This window comes from Pleurodeles waltl, chromosome 7, assembly GCF_031143425.1.
Source record: "Pleurodeles waltl isolate 20211129_DDA chromosome 7, aPleWal1.hap1.20221129, whole genome shotgun sequence".
In the NCBI taxonomy this organism is placed as follows: domain Eukaryota; kingdom Metazoa; phylum Chordata; class Amphibia; order Caudata; family Salamandridae; genus Pleurodeles; species Pleurodeles waltl.
In genome coordinates, this window is record NC_090446.1 from 581,856,646 (window position 1) to 581,877,279 (window position 20,634).

The 20,634-nt window shown below is 47.8% G+C and overlaps 1 protein-coding gene across 2 annotated transcripts in view; it reads right to left on the bottom strand.

Moving 5' to 3' along the window:
* The window catches only part of LOC138304408 (carbonic anhydrase 4-like), a 58,427-nt gene extending 38,039 nt beyond the window's left edge, over positions 1 to 20,388 (bottom strand). Inside the window, exons 1-3 of one of the 2 annotated variants that reach the window (XM_069244420.1) lie at positions 20,138 to 20,384; positions 19,983 to 20,048; positions 13,237 to 13,263 (exon numbers count right to left, since the gene is read on the bottom strand). In XM_069244420.1, coding sequence (XP_069100521.1) covers positions 13,237 to 13,263; positions 19,983 to 20,046 — 91 coding nt within the window. In that variant the 5' untranslated portion in view covers positions 20,047 to 20,048; positions 20,138 to 20,384. Of the gene's footprint in view, positions 1 to 13,236; positions 13,264 to 19,982; positions 20,049 to 20,137 lie in introns of both variants that reach the window. The other variant, XM_069244421.1, reaches the window with a different exon arrangement.
* Between the last annotated feature and the right edge of the window lie 246 nt (positions 20,389 to 20,634).

Here is a 20,634-nt window from a genome sequence, read left to right on the forward strand (position 1 = left end):
ATTGCTTCATTAATTAATTTTACTCTTTATGAGTGTTAGAAATGGTGTCTTTGGTTGGCAGTCAGGTTACCCTCTGTCCAAGCAAGGACCCTCACTCTATTCAGGGTAATTCACACACAATCCAAATTATCCTGTGCCCACCCTCTGGTAGGTTGGCACTGAGCAGTCAGGCTTAACTTAGAAGGCAATGTGTAAAGTATTTGTGCAATAAATCATACAATACCACAATATAGCACAACAAAAATACACCATACAGTGTTTAGAAAAATATATAATATTTATGTGGATATTTGCAGGTCAAAACGATCAAAGATGCAATAAGTAAATGTAGAGATATCACTGAAAAGTGATTTAAAGTGTCTGAAGTCTTTTTAAAGCAAACAAAGTCTCTTTTAAGCACAAAGTACCTGGTTTGCATGAAAAATCTCCGCAATGGGCCACAGAGGAGGAGAAGCGTGAAAACAAAGGGGCTGTGCGTCAATTTCTCAGGCTGCATACTGTGATGCGTTATTTAGTTTCCACGCAGGGACGGCTGTGCATCTATTTCCGGAGCTCAGTTGTGGATCCTCTTCAGGTTGCTGTCAAGAGTCAGCTGGTGTCATCAGAGCAGATAGTCCCAGATACATTACACCAGGTCATAGTCGCTGACAATCGCGAGAGTCACCTACCGGTGGCTCTGGTTCCATTTGAGTGGGGAGGGGTCTCTGGTACTCTGAAAGTAGCTGTGAGTCCTGCCATGCCTGTAGAGTGTCTGTTAGGCAATGATCTTGAGCATACTGCCTGGAAAGAGGTAGAGCTCAGATCCCACCTGGAGATATTAGGTTTGCCTGAGTGGGTCTGCATGACCACACGGTCCATGGCTGCCCGGGAAGGGAGTCAACGGCGTCTGCCGCATGGAACAATGGCCCAGACAGCTGCCAAGAGGAAGGGCAAGAGGTGCAGGAAACCCACCTCAGATGTTCCCCCAGTGGTGGACGGGGCCCCTGAGGAGGAGGAGGCCCCTGAGCCAACTGGGAAGTACATAGCTGACGTGGATAACCTACCTGAACTTGCTGGCTGGCAAGTAGAGAGTGGGCCAACCAGGGCAGAATTCTGCAAGGCGCAGAAGGAATGCCCCACCCTTGAGGGCCTGAGGCAACAGGCCACAGCCCAAGCAGCAGGTGACGCCTCTGGCACTCACCATATTTACTGGGAGAATGATCTCCTTTACAGTGAGCCTAAGGTTCCAGGTCCTGGGGCAGCACATGTGCTAGTGGTCCCCCAGTGTTACTGGGCCTTCCTACTGGGTCTGGCTCATGACATTACCCTAGCAGGCCATCCGGGCCAAGACAAGACCTTTAATAGGCTTGTCACCCACTTCCATAGGCCCAGAATGAGGTTAGCCTCAGATAATTTCTGCAGAGCTTGCCCCACCTGCCAGGCTAGTGGGAAGACAGGGAAAAGGCTTAAGGCTCCCCTGCGCCCACTCCCCGTCGTTGGCACCCCCCTTTGAAAGGGTGGGCATCGACATTGTTGGTCCCTTGGACCCCAAAACTGCATTGGGCAACAGGTTTATCCTGGTTTTGGTGGCCGATGCCACCCACTATCCAGAGGCAATCCTTCTGAGAACAGTGACTGCACCAGTAGTGACCAGAGCCCTGTTGGGAATATTTACCCATGTGGGATTCCCTAAGGAGGTTGTGTCTGACAGGGGCACAAACTTCATGACTGCGTACATGAAGTCCATGTGGGATGAATGTGGGGTTACCTACCGGTTTACCACCCCTTATCATCCTCAATCCAATGGGCTTGTTGAGAGATTCAACAAGACCCTGAAGGGCATGAATAATGGCCTGACGGAAGCCATGAGGCGTAAGTGGGACGTCCTCTTACCATGCCTGTTGTTTGCTCACAGAGAGGTGTCCCAGAAAGGGGTGGGGTTCAGCCCCTTTGAGCTTCCCTATGGTCACCCTGTCAGGGGACCTCTAACCATTGTTAAAGAGGGCTGGGAGAAAGCTCCCAAGACACCTCCCCAGGATGTGGTCAGCTACATGCTGGCCCTCCGCAACCAAACCCAACGCTTCTGGGAGCAGGCCAGGAGTAACCTTGAGGCCAGTCAAGAGGTGATGAAGGAGTGGTATGACCGGAAGACCACTCTGATTGAGTTCTCACCTGGAGACAAGGTTTGGGTGATGGAGCCAGTAGAGCCCAGGGCTCTCCAGGACCGCTGGACTGACCCCTTTGAGATCAAGGAGCATAAAGGGGAGGCCACTTACCTAGTGGACCTCAAGATCCCTAGGCACTCCCTAGGGGTCCTCCATCACAACAGGCTCAAACCTCACTTTGAGAGGTCTGATATCAGTATGCTCCTGGTCACAGATGAGGGCATGGAAGAGGAGAGTGAACCTCTCCCCGACCTCCTCTCTGCCAAAGAAGGTGATCGGTCAATGGAGGGTGTCATTCTCTCTGACTCCCTGACTCTAAACCAGAGAGGAGACTGCTATGAGCTGTTAGAGCAGTTCTCCTCCCTGTTCTCCCTTACTCCTGGACTGACCCACCTATGTGATCATGACATTGATACGGGTGACAGTCCCCCTGCGAAGAACAAAATTTACAGGTTATCGGATAAGGTGAAGTCCAGCATCAAGGAGGAGGTCTCCAAGATGTTGACTTTAGGGGTTATTGAGAAATCCAGTAGTCCCTGGGCCAGCCCTGTGGTGCTGGTTCCTAAGGCTGCTGCCCCGGTGCAAAGCCAGAACTCAGGTTCTGTGTGGACTACCGGGGTCTCAACTCAGTCACACGGAATGATGCTCACCCCATCTCCCGAGCTGATGAGCTCGTTAACAGACTAGGCGCTGCCAAGTTCCTGAGTACATTTGATCTAACTTCAGGGTACTGGCAGATCGCCCTGACTGAGGGGGCCAAAGAGAGACCAGCATTTTCTACACCTGATGGCCATTACCAGTTCCGGGTGATGCCATTTGGGTTGAAAAATGCCCCTGCTACTTTCCAACGGTTGGTTAACGGGGTCCTTGCTGGCAAGGATGCCTACTGTGTAGCCTACCTGGATGACATAGCTGTTTACAGTTCCAGCTGGGAGGAACACCTGCTCCACCTCAAGGAGGTGCTTCAGGCTCTGCAACAGGCAGGCCTAACCATCAAGGCTAGTAAGTGCCAGATTGGGCAGGGTTCCGTGGTGTACTTGGGACACATAGTAGGTGATGGCAAGGTGCAGCTACTTCAGGCCAAGATTGAAACTATCAAGGCCTGCACCCACCCAGAGCACAGACTGTAGTGAAAGCCTTTTTAGGCCTCACTGGATACTATCGCCGATTCGTCAAGGGCTATGGTACCATTGTGTCACCCTTGACAGAACTCACTTTCAAGATACAACCTAGGTTGGTGAATTGGACAGAGGCTTGTCAGAAAGCCTTTGATTCTCTGAAGGAAGCCATGTGCACGGCCCCCGTGCTCAAGGCCCCTGACTACTCCCAGGAATTTCTTGTGCAGACAGACGCTTCAGAGCATGGCATAGGGGCTGTTCTAACACAGCCAAATGAAGAGGGCCCAGACCAACCAGTGGCCTTTATTAGCAGAAGGCTATTACCACGGGAACAGTGGTGGAGTGCTATTGAGAGAGAAGCATTTGCACCGGATAAGGATGTTCTCCATCATCCATTCCTGCAGTAATTCAAGACAGGTGCATTTCATGATTAAGTTATCATTTGTTATAGTTTTCATTCACCATGGGGTGTTATTTGGAGCCATTAGCCTATTGTATGTACAAGTAACACCTCTTTTCTCGAGGGTCAGACTAGGACTCATACAAAGACTGACCAGATGAAGAGCTAAGATTCAACCTTGAGGGACACCACAAGGAGCTGTGGCTTTGTCTGAAGTAAATGCTCAGTACTCACTATTTCGTATCTGTTTAATGATACGAGGCAACACAAGACCTGCGCTTGAAAGTTAGTGTGATGGTCCAGCATTCAGGTTAAGCTGCCATGATCAACTCAGCTGAAGGCCACTGCTAAGTTTAGAAGAACAAGCAAACAAGTGCCTCCTTTACCCAAGATGTAATATTCAAGGTTGTTTCTTTTTTTTAAGTTTGGAGGTGATGAGTGTTAGCGAAGCTTTGGTCAGGCTGCACCAGGTGGTTTTAAAAATTGGATAGTCATGTTAGCAGGAAGATGATCAAGACAGTATTTAACTGGTTTAAGTGTATTAATGGTGTCAGAACGTATGTAATTGATGATGGTAGGGAATGAGTTTCAGGAAACATTGTCATACCAGGTGCCACCGATGAAGCCAGCCCTGCACTCACCAAGAAATAAGCTTACCGCCACAAGGCGGGGGACTCTCACGGCAGCACCGCCAGGGACTGGGCTGGGCCTACTCTCTTTAGTGGTTGTTCATTTCCTCAATCCCTTATATTTACATTATCTTGGGGAAACAGCTTGGGGTCATCTCCTCATTTTCTGGATAAAGATAAACCCACGGCTAACAGCAGTCACCTTTTGAACCCACTCAATGGGGGTGATTAAATGAGGAAATATGCAATGTGGAAGAAAGGCTAGTGAGCACCCAGCTGGACGCGAGGGGTGCTGCCGCTTCTCAAGAAGACTCACACACATCTAGGGGTGGTGTGGTAGAGAAATCACCTCCCGCACAAACTTCAAGGGGTGATAATCCCTGTGTATTTCATGTTCCATTGTCTATTGAATTAGGCTCCCCATTGGATACAGCCTCCCTGCTGCGGCCAAGAAATTCAAAGAGTCTGTACGGGTTGTGAGAGGAAAAGGCAAATCAACATGGCAGCCACAGAGGGGGAAATGGGGAATACTGTCAATGTTTTAAGTAGTTTTAATTTAACTAGGTGGGACATTACAGCTTTAAAGAAACCGCTGCAGGATTCTATGGGGGTATGCTTAGTGCAATGGAACTTTTTATTACTAAAACCTCATTTGAGAAAGTGTTCAAAAGGATCGAGTCTCTGGAGGCCTCTTTCAATGTCAATCATGATTTGGTCAAACTATCTCTTGTGAATAACCAAATTTCGAGAGGAGAGGACCTGCCTCAGGGAGTTTTGAACACAGGGACACAGAACACTGTTCTCCGTGAGTGTCCAAAGCTGGGTAAAGACGTACAACCAATTTTTGGAGAGTTGGGGACATGCTCATTTCCAGAGATTAGCCAATGCCCAAAAGACATAAATGAACATATGAGGGAAGGCCAACAAGCTAATAGAACTATAAGAAGGGACAGAAAACTAGCCAATCTAGGTAATGGGAGAATGTTCATTCATTTGCCTCCTGAATCACCCTGCTAATGATCGTTTTGAAAGGAGTACGTCATCTCAAGCTAGGTCAGAAGGAGGGATTGCATGATTTACTTAGATAAAGTGCGACTCTGGTTGAGTCCGAGACTCAGAAGGTTTCAATCCCTGGTGGAGGGTATTAGCACGGTGGGGCGTGTTCCCTGGATAGGGAGATGACCCAAGTCTTGTCCTGAAGACTGTGTGGCTGTTAATTTCAGGTCTGCATCTTATACAGGACAAGCACTGTCACCTCGGGTACCCCAATTGCCACACGCTAAGGGAATCCTGGCGGTCAGATATTGTGAGAGATTCAGCAGGTTGCTGAGGGATGGCAAATGGTCAGGTGCAGCATGAAGCTACCTTGACAGATCTCTCTACATTCCCACTCACCTCGGTGAGCACCCATGATCGGTTTACCGCTCTGAGTGCCCTGAAGGATCAGGACTGACAGACATCAAGTGCCAGAGGGGTGCAGGAAGAAGGCATCCTAAATACAAATGTTCATGCAGAAACATGGCAGGCTATTAGCATGGAGGATGGTAAAACGCTCTGCACCTCAGAGTCCGTGGAGAAGAATAATAGCATTAAGATGCTATACTGGAATGTAGCAGGGCTAAAATGAAAACTGGATAGTCCGGACTGGGTTATTTTTATTAGGAACTCTTCAGTAGTATGCTTACAAGAAACTTGGACGACTCATCCTTAATATTTAGATGGTTATTCCTCTTTTTGTTTCTTGATAATAAGTCCTCTCGTGGCAGAGCCGGGGAGTGCTTGGCTATTCTAAGTACAGTTACTCTTTCAGAAGTGTTTTTTAAGAGTATATTTGATGATGCGTATTATCAACTGCTCTTAAGGGGGACAAGGTTCTTGTGCTAATCAATTATTACAATAATATTATCTCCTTCTCAAGTGCAATTGTTGTCCTGAAGCTGAAGAAAGATCTGAAGGGCTTCCTTGAGATAGGAGATAAAAAGATTCTTATAGTCTGGATGGGAAAATGTATTATTACAACATGCATCTTTGATCCTAACGAGGTTTGTGGCTGGACCAATAATGAACGAGAGGGGTTGCACAATTTTCTTCACAGCACTTATGGAGAGATAATGAATGGGCTTTTTCTTAAATAAAACTTTCTTTTTATTGACAATGTAATCCCCATACGGGTCACCGCACCTGTATATTATTGGGAATAGCCATTGTATTACTATTGACCACATTTCAATCTGAGAAATCTTATTTACTCTGTTGATAATTTTCAAATTCTTTTGTTAGGTCTGAATGACCATAATTCTTTTATGGTAAGCTTGAAAAGGTTCCAAATGGGAGTTAAGTCAGAACTGCTCTCCGAAGGGATAGGTGTGAGAAGGTGAAGCAGGACTGCTTTGAAATGGGAGGGACACCAAGAGATTGTTCACTGATTTAATTAGGACACATGCTAATTCTGCAGCTACTTGCCTGGATGAGACAACAGAAGGGAAGGCTGTTGTATTGGCTTTTGGAGTCCTAGACAATCATATTCAAAATGCTCAGACGAGACACCCAAGTACATTTCAGTCAAAGATTAAAGGATGGTTTGATGCATCTTGCAGTAAAGCGCATAAAGCCCTGAAAAGGGCATTGAGACATAAGTCCAGGGATAGTGTGCTGATAGAGAGGCGTAGGATGGAATACAATCTTTTGCTTGGTTGAAATAATATTAAAGAGAATACATGGGAAGCTCTTCAAGTTGCAAGTATCCACTCTGACAGTGCAGCTTTTTTAGGGTGATTAATGCCCCTTATTTTAATGACACTGCTCACCCATCTATGGATACTGTTCTCACGGCTGAGGACTGGGTTAGCCGCTCAATTTATTCGGTGAGAGCAGAGGAAAAGGGGGAGCAAAGGATCGACTTGCAGCATAGGTCTGAGGTTTACACAACGATTCCTATTGAGTTTAGCCTAACTGAAGTGATTGATGCATTTAGTGCGAGTAGGAAAAGGAAAGCCGCAGGTCCAGATAGCATTCCATTGAATGCCTTTATTGATTTTTGGGCCCCGTTGATGACAGATGTTCTTAGAGCAGTACCTGTGTGCAGCCCGCTCCGACCGGGTTGCAATATATTATAGCGCCTATTTTTAAAAAGGAGAACAAATGCGATCCAAGCTGCTATAGGCCTATTTCATTGTTGGAGTCAACCCTTAAGGTGGCTGTAAGGATTTCTTTGGTCAGGTAGGCAGGGTGGACAGAGAAAATGCAATTATTAGCAACACACAGCATGGTTTTCGTAAAAAACTAGGCACTGGAGGAGCAGTGTTTGAACTTACATCTTCTTCTGAATAAAGGGGTCCTTGTATTTGCCCTTTATGGACCTGTCCTCCGCATTTGATAGTGTAGATCACTCAATCCTGTGGGGGCTTATGTCAGACATTAATGTTGATAGGCCGCTTGTTGACTTTTCACATCAATCGCCTGGTGATACCAAGGTCAGAGCACAATATGGCAGTCTGAGAGAGTGTACAGATTTGTTTGAGGTTATTAGAGGAGTAAGGCAAAGGTGTGTTTTGGTGCCATTTCTGTTTTCATTCTACATTAGGAATCTGGAAAGATTTTTACCTGAAAGAGCGCAGGATATGCCACAAGTAGGTTATTATCCAATACTGATACTGTTGGATGCAGATGATGCTGTCCTGATGGCACTGACAGGAGATGCCCTTCAGTATCTAATTGAGTCTTTTTCTCTTTTTATGGATACATTGGTGATGTCAATGAATTGTGGGAAGTCGTTTACAATGTGTATTGGACTAGGAAAGAAGGGTAATGATAAGATTTCGTCTACAAATAAGCCGTCTTATCTAGGTTTGTTATTTAGTGTTCAAAACTCTTGGAAAGCCCAGTTGGAGAATAGAAGGTTGTATTTTGACAAAGCTACTTCTGTGGTGTTTAGATTTGCTACAAGACTGGGCACTAAGCCTTTAAAAGAAATCATTACTATATATAAAAGCAAATGTGTAGTGGGAGCAACCTGCAGGGCAGGCATCTGGGGGTACTCCAATGCATATATGATTCAGTTTGTGGAAAATAAGTGCCTGTAAAGGATGCTTTTGGTTCCCTCTAGTTGCTCCAATTATATCTGCCATGGAGAACTTGGTGTACCTGTTATAGAAGACATAAATCAAGCCTGCTCCCTCATATTGTGGAGAGCAGTACTGAAAAAAAGAGGCTGCTTCATTGAACAGGATGATAATAGGTGAATGTTTGGCCCTGGACTAGGCGCAGCAAATTCATTGGTTGAATTATATCAGGATTTTATCTGCACATTTAGGGTCCCCTACCTTCTTCGAGAACACAGAATTGTTGAAGAGAATAAACAAAAGGGATCTCTCCTCTAGGATTATTAAGATGAGAATCAAAGAAAGAGAAGTTAAGGAATTTAGGGCCAGATGCACCAAAGGATTTTACCCATTCTGTGTCTATGGGAAAAAGCTTTCGCACATATGGCCCTTAGTAAGGCAACTGTGATAGCACATAGTCCTTCGATAACACTACCTGGTCTGCAGCCTTACCTTAACACGATTCAAAATGTGCAACATAGATTTTTATTGACCAGATTTAGGCGAAGCACTATCCATCATTTATATGCTTTTAAGGAAGGAAATAGTATCAGTGGGCAATTACCACTGTGCCCGCGTGTTACTTCTCTGAATAATCTACTCTCGAACTTATATTTTTTGTGATGTTTATGTAGCACTGAGGAAATGATAATTGTTTTACCAAATTATAACATTTTTTAACTTGTGCAATGCAGACCAGCTTTGCAGTATCTCCAGCAACTTAATTCCTGTCTTACTTGCTCTTTGATTGTGATTTTTTTGGCAAGTTAAGAAAATCGGAAAGAAGGGAATGGCATTTTAGATTCGAATTTTTATTGAGTTATGGTATTTTAGGGTATACTATGAATTTATGATGGAATATGTATGAATTATGTGGGGGTTATGTTCTTTGAAATGTATTGTAATATGTATGATTGGCTACAGGATGATAGTACATAGATTAGGTGAATAGGAATACTTTCATGCCATTGTTATGTGGATTTTAAAGTTTTATGAAATATGTGGCTTGTGTGTGATTTATATGGGTGAATAGGAACATCCTTGTAGGTGACGTTATGTGGATTTAATTATTTTAATGAAATATGATGTTGATGTTTAATGTATATGGCTAAATTAGCCGAAGAAGATTGACCTGACTGTACAGTTTATGAGAGTTTTGCCTATATATTTGAATAGGGGGCTGCAAGTTGGTCTTTACTTTTCCAATTTATCTTGGGAAGAAACCCCCAGAATTTTCCTGTATACCTTCAGGTATGTTCACTACACTCATTCCATGCCATGTGGGCTGCTTCTGGTTGCCCTGCCACTGCATCTTATTCCACAATTGTCAAGTAATGCTGTGTTGGACATGATAACCAATTTGCTCTCATTTAAAGTATAAAAAGTACCAGTTTTGTGCTGTGGAACTGCAAAAGAATCATTAAAGCAATTGTATATAAATGGAGAGATAAAGCTGGACTACCATGAATGCCAGACAAAGGCTGTTACACGTTAAGACAATCAATAGTTGGATGCAGTTGTTACTATCATAGTTGTGCCTTTCTAAAGCACTAATTTGTTCTGATGCAATTTAATGGTGCACAAGGTACCAACCTCAGAAACACCCAAGGAGCCTGCTGGGATCAGGATTTGATTACAGCCAAAGCTTAACTCTTTAAGCGATCTTGTAATAAAAAGGTTTAAAGCTTTAGTTTACCTTTTTTATCTCTGCCCCTCGCTTCCACTTATTTTGGTACGTTCTTACCATTTGCCCTGTTTATGGTAAACTGCAGCAGATTTTTATGTACTGCCTCATTTGTGAAGTGGAGGAGAAGGCGCTCCACCATAAAGCAGCAGATGTCATGTTCTGCCACACTTCCAGTACACTTGCTACAGGTAGAGTTGAGGTACTGCCAGGTTTCTGACTACTGAACCTCATCCTGCTCTGCCAGCCAAAACCCCAGCCGGCAGCCCGCCCGCCACCGGCGTTTCACTCTGGGATGATTCCGGCCTGCGATCCCATGCAAGGCAGCGTTGGCAGAAGAACGTTCGGGGAAAATTCCCTTCCAGTGGAACGAGAAACCCCACATTTGGTGGGTGATCTCTAGGGGTCCACTGCCCTTTAGGTTTGGTACGCGGTCCACCAAACTTAAAGGGGCCCCTCTTTGTCCTTCAGGGAGAGGGTGTGTCCAGCAGCGCAAACGTTCTCACTGAATCCAGTCATATGTGAATATGTTCTAGGTCACTGAAAGCAAACAGTTTGAATTATGAGAATGCTGCATGGTAAACTAGTAACAGAATGTTACTTTATAGACTTACATCTACATTTCAATTACATTTCCAAAAGTTTTGAAATTCACAGTGAATTCCAGGAATACGCTTGAGAAGCTCAGACAGACATAGCTTTCCAGGAGTACTGACAGCCCTAAATATTTGCACATTCATTAATAAAACAGCTTAACTACTTATGTAACACGTGTATATATGTTTATTTACACAATCATAGCTACTTTTGAAAAGAGATTTTGTACTTTAGAATATTTTTCAGTTGTTTTTTCTATTTTCCACGTGCATAAACCCTTTCCCCTGAAACTGCAAAATATGGGTGGGATCCCTTCCAATTCACTCACTGGATACAGATTTACTTTGCCCTTGAAAGTAGCAAAACTTGTCCCATTCAAACGTTAGAGTCTACAGTTCTTAAATGTATAACTACCCTCAAAATTACACATCTGCACTTGCTCAGATTCTCGTCAAGGAAATCCTGTCCTGGAATGCATAATTTGCTTTTTTAACATGTACATAAATACATTTGGAAGTGTGAAGTCGCTCTTCTGAATACCAAATGTAATTAATCGGGAATAACACAGTAACGTTGACTTAGTTTCCACATTTCCAGCAGCAAAATCATAATATTGCATTTTTCCCAAAATAACTTTTGACAGTTTTCATTTTGCTGAATTTGTGTGGGGAATAACTCAGGGCTTGCGCAGTGATTTCATTCAAGTTGTAAGGTTGGTTTGGGTCCAAACGATTTCTTTCCCTTGCAACTGGGATTACTGGCCCAATCGAATGAGGACCTTCCTCTTCTGTCCTTGTTTTACACAGCACAGAGGGTGGGATTGGTCTGTTAATACTTTTATATTTATTATGGCTGTGATTACGAGTGGTCCGTTAAATTCCAATATCCGTGGAACCTTCCTTATGCGGAGGGATTAGAACTATAAGTACTGCACAGCCCCATGCATACATTTTACCCTAGTCAATTTCAGGCAGCGAAACAGAAGATTTATGCTAATCCCATAATTTCAAAAACCAGGAGCTTGGTTTAATGGGACCTTTTCTCCAGGCGTCTGATGCTAAAGTAAAGACTGGGTGTGAAAACATTTGGGATACTTTGGGAGTACCCCTGAAGTTAACTCATTATGAGTATCCGCTGCCTTCCAAATGGACACAGCAGCCTCAAGGGAGCACCTATATAAATGTTTGTCAACAGATGAATACCTTTGTACACCTAAATTAAACCTAGGAGTGCAAAAGTTGTTGGGAAACAAGCACAGGGCATAAGGCCAGAACTCTAAGAAGAGGGCATGTCATAGAAAGTGGATCCCAAGTCTTAGAAGGCAGTAGTCCGAAGCAATGGTAGCGAGGTACCCAAAAAGGGTTAGAACCAAAGGAGGTTCAAGAATATATGTATAGTATGGATATGGAAAAGGAAACAGTGCTAGATGGTCAGATCCGCAAACGTTTTCTATTGGCTGGAAACCCTCCTATTTGCTAAATCAGAGGCCTCACAACTGGTCGAATCTTTTTGTGATATACTAAACCCACTTAGCGATTTAAAAACGTTTTTCCGAATCACTAAATGGGTTTAGAAGTTAATATTAATCGCAGTCCGGAAGGGGCATGTTTGCAGAGCCTCTTCTAAGTGGTGATTCAATAACCCATGTATCAGTGTTGTGCGACCTTATTTCTGGTCACAAACCTTGGACTAGCTACCAACTTCCAAGCTGGAGTGGTAACAGATTTGATAGAGGAAGAGACTCTTATACCCCTTCTCCTTAGGTCATGATTTGGGAGCTTCTGAGTGAGTAGGCAGTGGCCTGGGTGACCAAAGCAATTCTGCATTGCGATGCGAGTCGCAAATAGGAAGGGAACACCCCTTCCTATTTGCGAGTCGCATTCACAATTTGCGAGTCGGTACCGACTTGCAAATTGTGAATGTGCATCGCAGAAGGCTGTTTGCATGGCGCAAACTGTGATTTTCGCAGTTTGCACCATGCAAACGGCTTCCTACATCTGGACCTATGTGTATTGTGTGTGCTTGATACCGCTGCTGCCCTGGACACTACAAAAGGGATACCTTTACACATTCCAGCCCCACTCAGCTAGTAGGTTTATGAAGTACCAGCCGGCAAAAAGGCCTTTAGCAGCCAATTTAGTGTCACTGAGGTGCAATGAATGATGCGTCACTGCACATAAGCACCTGTGAGCGTGCACTGGTATTTCAGCACATGACGGGTCGGGTGTGAGCTGCTATGGGTCTGTAGTGCTATCTTAGTGCAAGACTGTGTGAGCAGCTCTGGCTTTGTACAAAGATGCTAGTGCGTGACGGTGCACGTGCGTAGGCATGGACGGGCTGTATGCCCATGTATCAGTGGCGGTGCATGGAACTGTGCAGGCAGGTGCCAGCAGCTTACTGCCTGCAGCAATACGTCAGTGCATGAAGGTTCAGTTGGGAGGTGTGCGTAGAGTGAGTGACGTGTTAGGCTGAGGTATGACGTCCACGACGTGTGAGCAGCTCTGAGTGAGGAGTACGCTGCGCTCCTTGTTATTCAGTTTGAAATATGATGGAGAGTTTCTTACCACAGTCCGGCTCCGTGTAACACCACACTGAAAGAGAGCAAGAGAGACACTTTTAGTCACCAGGGAGACACGGAGGAGGTTGGGGGCAGGTTGTGGGAAGGATGGGCACTGGGGGGCTGCTCGCAGACTGAGGAGGTGGAAAGGACAGGCCGGGGATGGATGAGCACTGAGGGGCGGACTCACAGACTGAAGCGGGGCAGACGAAGAATGATGATGAGCAGTAGGAGGACCTGTCCAAAGGCTGAGGATCTGCCATGGGACGGGCTGTACAGATAAATACCGAGGGACATGCTCGGAGGCTGGGGAGGCACCAGCGGACAGAAGAATGATGGACACGAAGGACAAACTCTGGGCTTGAGGAGACAGACACATGGGAAGGTGGGAGGCAGACAGAGAGAATGCTCGGCGCAGGGGCTGGGGGAGGCATGCTTGGACCATGAAGAGACGTTAAGGGACAGGCAAGGGGTGATGATATATGAGGGACAGGCTTCGAGACAGAGGAGACAGTAGGGACAGAGCAGTGCTGGGCAAGCATGAGACGGGGAGGCGCTAGGGAACGGACTGGGGGAATGATAGGCACCGGGGGACAGGAAGAGAGGATGGGGAATGTTGGAGTCCGAGGACAGGCTCGTACGGGGACGTGCTGACGGCAAGGCTTAGGCAGGGAGAATGCCGGGCACTGGGGGTACCTGGAGCAGTTGTGGAGAGTGAGACTTGGGGAGACGGGGGAATCTCCGAATGAGAGACTGAGAAAGTGAGAGAATTCAACAGGGGGTCGGTCTCAGATTCAAGAGGCCGCAGGCTACAAACTGGGAGTCAGAGAATGGGACCAGCTAGGAAAACTGGGGAGCAACAGAAGAAATGGAGGTTCAAGGGCTAACAGAGAAAGGAGAAAGAAGACGCTGAGATCACGTGGACACTAGAAGTCAGACTGAGAAACTGAGACCATGCGAGGACACACGACATTAGACTGAGGGCACCCAGGGGTCACAGGGTGAGCAGGCACCATAGGGCAGACTGAGTGACCGGGGTTCGAGATTGCTGTGAGACAGACGCTGAACTGTGAATCAGCCTGATTGTACTTATTTTACAGGGAGAATGTATATACAGCGCGGAGCCAACGAAGTGGTGGAGCTTCAGTGAAATACTCACGGAAACCAGCCAGCAGGCAGCAGCTGTGCGGCCCGAAGCGACTACTTGGCGGCGTGGACGTGCGCTGCAAAAGTGTTTGCTCTGCTCGGTTTGATCGTGCGGCTGACACTTGATGCCGGAGGCCTGAGCTACTTCTGACCCAGCCAGCATCGCCTCCAGGATTCACGCCTGCCAAGTGTGTTTATTTTGTTTCCATCCAACGACTTTGTTGGGAGGGAAAAGGTTAAGATAGCTGATCAGCGATCAATGCAAAATTCGTATTTTAAATGCGACGACAGAGAAGTGGGCGCGTGCACAGGTGAGTGCTGGCAGAGCTCTGCTGCCCGGCGCACCCCTGCACTTTGGGGGTCGTGCCTGCAGGGCAGTGCGTTCAGAGCCCTGCAGTAGCCGCGTCGCGGGACGGAGACTGTCCTCTGCGTGGCTCGGGCTCCCGTTCTTCAAGTAGTGAGACTGGGGCGGGGGGTTCATTTTGGGCTTTGGCATTACAATCCTCTGTGAATGCTTAGTGCCCGATGCGACATGGGATGCGGTCCAGAGGTGGGCTCCGATCTGGAAGGACACACCGTCCGAACCCTTCTGCACTGAACGGGGCTGCGTCAGCTCACGGGGAGGGAAGGACTAGCAGAGGTCGCAGCGACAGGTTATAGTGGCAGGGAAGGCCTTTTCGCGTGCGCTCCCCGGAGAGTTGCCCGGGGGGCTCTCCTCTTTTAAATGAGCCTGTCAGGTGCTTCCAGCTGGGTCCGCCACTCCATCCATGGGGGCATGGACGGCACAGATGTAACTGCCATCTGTATGTGCAGTCGGATGTGCTAGGAGTGCACGTGCTGTGTGACAGCCACAGCCCACAAACCCTTTTGTTTGCTGTACACGAGGGGACCTTAATATGGTTGAAATAAAGCCCTCCGACAACAGTACAACCTGCAGGGCTCCTCCCTCCAAAGCATTCCTGCAGTAATTTACAGTACCTCTGTTGGGTGTCTGCAGGATCTCTGCTCTTCAATACCTCTTTTGGGTGTTTGCAGTACCTCTATTGGGTGTTTGTAGTTCCTCTGTTGTATGTCTGCAGTACCTCAGTTTGGTGTCCGCAGTACCTCTGTTGTGTTCTACAGTACCTCTGTTGGGTGTCTGCGGTACCTCTGTTGTGTTTTACAGTACCTCAGTTTGGTGTCCGCAGTACCTCTGTTGTGTTCTACAGTACCTCTGTTGGGTGACTGCAGTATCTCTGTTGTGATCTACAGTACCTCTGTTGGGTGTCTGCAGTATCGCTGCTCTTCAGTACCTCCTTTGGCTGTTTCCAGTACCTCTATTGGGTGTCTGTAGTACCTCAGTTTGGTGTCTGAAGTACCTCTGTTGTGTTCTACAGTACCTCTGTTGGGTGTCTGCAGTACCTCTGTTGGGTGTCTGCAGTATCTCTGTTGTGTTCAACAGTACCTCTGTTGGGTGTCTGCAGTATCTCTGCTCTTCAGTACCTCCTTTGGCTGTTTGTAGTACCTCTATTGGGTGTTTGTAGTACCTCAGTTTAGTGTCTGCAGTATCTCTGTTGTGTTCTACAGTACCTCTGTTGACTGTCTGCAGTATCTCTGCTCTTCAGTACCTCTTTTGGGTGTTTGCAGTACCTCAGTTTGGTGTCTGCAGTGTCTCTGTGCTTTTCTACAATACCTCTGTTAGGTATCTGCAGTACCCCTGTTGGGTGTCTGCAGTACCTCTGTTTGGTGTCTACAGTATCTCTGTTGTGTAATGCAGTACCTCTTTTGAGGTTTACAGTATCTAGTGGGTGCCTGCAGTACCTCTGTTAGGTGTCTGCAGTACCTCTATTTGGTGTCTACAGTATCTATGTTGGGTAATACAGTATCTCCATTACATATCTCTGTTGAATCTCTGCAGCACCTCAGTTCGGTATATGCAGCATCTCTGATGTGCCCTACATTACCACTGTTGGGTGTCTGCAGTACCTCTGCTGGGTGTCTAGAGTAGTTCTGTTGTGTAATACAGTACCTCTGTTGGGGTTTACAGTATCTGTTGGGTGTCTGCAGTACCTCTTTTAGGTTTCTTCAGTGCCTCTGTTTGGTGTCTACACTATCTATGTTGGGTAATACGGTATCTCTATTAGGTGTCTGCATTATCTCTGTTTGCTGTCTGCAGTATCTCTGTTGAGGTCTACAGTGCCTATCTGGTATTTGCAGTACCTCTGTTTGGTATCTGCAGTATCTCAGATGAGTGTCTGCAGTATCTCTGTTGTGCTCGACGGTATCTCTGTTGGGTGTCTGCAATACCTCTGTTAGAGGTGTCTGCAGTACCTCTGTTCGGTGTCTACGGTGCCTCTCTTGTGGTCTGCAGTATTTCTGTTGGGTGTCTACTTTACCCCTATTAAGTGTCTGCTGCACGTTTGTTGGTGTCTGCAGTATCTCTGTTTGTTGTCTACAGTATCTCTTTTGAGTTCTGTAGTACCTCTGTTGGATGTCTGCTATACCTCTGTTGGGTGGCTGTTGTACCTCAGTTAGGTGTCTGCAGTACCTCCGTTGGGTGTTTCTGTGTTTTGGGGTCTGTATACGGTCCAATAGGTGTGTGTAGTTCCTCTGTTGTAATTCTGCAGGGGCTCAGTTGGCTGCAGTAGCTCCATTGGGTGTCTGTATGAACTCCACCTGATGTCTGATGTATCCCCACTGGATGTCTGCAGGAGATCCGTTGGGAGTTTGCGGAAATTCTGGCACCTGCACTAGCTCAGTTGGATGTCCGCAGGAACTCACTCCATGCATGTCTGCAGGAGCTCCATTGGCTGTCTGCAAGAGCTACTTTGGGTGTCTACAGGAGCTCCGCTGGGTTCCTACAGAGTTTATGTTGAGTGTCTCCATTGGCAGTGCTCGTTGTCAGCGAGAGCTCCATTGGATAGTCTGCAGTTGTTTCTCTTCGGGGGTCTGCAGAAGCTTCACTGAGTGTATGCAGTTGCTTTGTTGTGTCGCTGCAGGAGCTCAGGTACCTGCAGTAGGTCGGATGAGCGTCTGACGGAGCTCCACTGGGTGTCTGTAGGAGCTCCGTTGGGTGTCTTCCGTGGCTTCTGTGTCCAAAGGAGCTCGGCTGAATGCCTGCAGCAGCGCCGACGGGTGTCTGGGGGAGCTCTGTTAGGTGTCTGCAGTAGCTCCTCTGGGTTGCTGCAGTAGCTCTGTTGGGTACCCGCGGGAGCCCCGCAAGTTGTCTGCGGTTGCGACGTTCTGTATCTTCAGGAGTCTAGGTGCCTCCAGGAGTCGGTCTGGGTGTCTGCAGGAGAATCGTGGCGTGTCTGCTGGAGCTCCGCTGGGAGTCAGTAGCAGCTCTGTGCGTTTTCAGCACACGCCGGTGGGTGTGTGCAGGCGCTGCTGTAGGCGCTTCGTTGGATACCTGCAGTATCCTGCTCATTGTGCCCAGTAACTTCGTTGGATGTCTGCAGGAGCTCCCCTGGAAGTCTGCGGGAGCTCCTCTGGATGTCTGCAGTCTATGATTCTGTTTGCAGGAGTTCAGATGCCTAGACGAGATCCGCTGGGTGTCTGCGGGAGCTCTGTTGTGTCTGCTTGCGAGAGAGACGATTTAAGGTATAGGCAAAGTGGGCTCTGGCCCAAGGCCCTAGCCTGGGGAGGGGACGGGAGGTGGGCGGGGGGAATAGTTTGTTGATAGTGCCAGCGCTGTTCTGCAGAGAATCTTTCACTGATGTTCTTGAATAATTCCTAAACAGATTGTTTTAAATGCTGTATACCTTTTTTAATTTACCTTTAATGTGAGTGATGTATGAGGGTATATTACAGACATTTAAAAAGTTTTTAGATCAAAATAGGACCTCACATATAAGAAAAGGGGAGGGTGCCACAGAGATTATGTGCAGTAATATTAGTGAGCAACTGCTGTGTTACAATATTGAAAACACATAATCTCTGAATAGTAGATCTAACATCATTGGATTTTAGCCAGTGACCTGGCCATTAAAGAGCTGAAATATGATCATAAATGCAAAGCTGTTCCGAACAGTGGCCTACAAAATATGTTCGGCCCCGGCCCCCAACATCCTTAACCTGTGCCTGGCTGGCCATGCGCCTGGCTTGCAGGAGCTCCGGTGCTTGCATTAGTTTCGGTGGGCCGTGGATGTCTGCAGGAGCTGCACTGGCTGTCTGCAACGGCTCGGATTCTACTCAGATGCTTGCATTAGTTTCGGTGGGCCTTGGATGTCTGCAGGAGCTGCACTGGATGTCTGCAACGGCTCGGATTCTACTCAGATGCTTGCAGTAGTTCCAGTGGGCCTTGGATGTCTGCAGGAGCTGCACTGGATGTCTGCAACGGCTCGGATTCTACTCAGATGCTTGCAGTAGTTCCAGTGGGCCGTGGATGTCTGCAGGAGCTGCACTGGATGTCTGCAACGGCTCGGATTCTACTCAGATGCTTGCATTAGTTTCGGTGGGCCTTGGATGTCTGCAGGAGCTGCACTGGATGTCTGCAACGGCTCGGATTCTACTCAGATGCTTGCAGTAGTTGCAGTGGGCCGCTGATGTCTGCAGTAGCCCCTCTGCGGCGGCTCTGATTCTGCTTGCAGGAGCTCCGGTGCTTGCAGTACTTCCCTCGGGCGGTGTCTGCAGGAACTCGTTAGATGCCCGCAGCGGCTCTGCTGTGTCTGTTAGCGGGACCTCACAGGAGCTCCGTAGAACTGCCGAGGTAACTCAGTGGTCGGAGCACTGGTATTGGAAATTAATAAAACCAGCCAAAATGCACTTACTCCTGAATAATTTGACATTCCGTAATACCATTTTCTTCAAAACACAGAAGCGGATACATGTTTGTCGCAGAAGAGGATTGGGGCGTTTTCAGCATTTTGCCCGTGGCAACATATTGCCTTGAAACGGCCCTGCTTGTAAGGTCCCACGAAACGATCGAGGGATCCGAGAGTTGGGGGGTTCCACAGACTCTAAGACCGAGGAGACAGCAGGCACACGTCGCGCTTGGAGACACCTAGGTCGGAGGAGTGAGAGGAGGTCGGAGTGGAGGCCGAGAGACCACCAGAGGACAGGCTGGAAGAAGAGCAGGCTGAGAGACTGACGGACGCCACGGGGCAGGCTGAAGGCATGAGTCCATGGGGCAGGCTGGGAGGCAGCAGCTGAGTGACAGACTAGAGAAGCATCAAGGGGCAAGCTACGAGACTGAGGAAGATCCAGAGGACAGACTGGAAGAATCAGTCAGTCAATCAGGCTGGAGGACTGGGGGCGTCAGGGACAGTCTGTTAGAATGAGGAGGCAGCGGGAACACACTGGGAGACTTCGGAGGTGACAGTGAACAGACTGCCACCCATGGGGGCGCCCTGGGCAGAGTCAGACTTAGCATAGGCACCAGGTGACACCCCGACACCACTGAGGCTCCGACTGCACACGTAGCGGCAGAAGCCAGACTGGCAGAATGGAGGGTCTGCTCGGGATGCCGTGTAACCCAGGAGGCCTCGGAGGAGAGAACAAGACAGCCCAGTGGCAGCAGGGACAGACTATGGAAACGCACGCTACAGAATGGGGGAGTAGAGAGAGCCAGGACGCCAGACAACGAAGGGACAGGCCGAGAGGGACGCTGCGCCCCTGTTGAGAATGTACCTGCAGACGCTGGGTTCAGCGAGACCCAGTGCAAGGCCAGCAGCAGCATCAAGAAAGACTCCATTCCTGCAGGGGACAAATACAGTTGTGAGCATAAGGCCCGTATGCACTACTCCATATCCCGGAGGCCCTGCGCCCCTACCGCCCCTCCTTACCTCTTGGTATCTCCTGGTCTCCTCTGTCACCAGAGCTGGGGGCACCTCGTCGGTGGCCGGGCCTCCTAGAGCCAGTGATGAGGCACCGGTGTTTCACTGGGTACAGGCAGTGCTCTTCTTCCTGGAAGTTGTGCCCCAGTGCCAGTCAATGATGCCCTGTCCTAGCGCCTCTGTAGCTGATATCTTGTCTCCACCTCACTGTCCCTCCTCTTATACCCTCCCACCTGCCCAGTCCCGGGCATTTCCTAGCCTGCCATGGTGAGGGTGTGATGCGGTGCGTACGTCGACCGGCCTTTTCCAGAAGTTAAATAACTTCCTGTATGCAGCGTCGCCCGGAGGCGCTACCCTGGAAGGTCATATAGGTAACACGTTTCAGACAAGCACGGCCTGGGCTTCCTTTAGTGCTAAATTACTCCAGTTTCATTGTAAATATTATATTGCTCAGTGTGTATCCTCTCCCCAGCATTACATTCATTTTAGTATTTTGTCCCTATCTG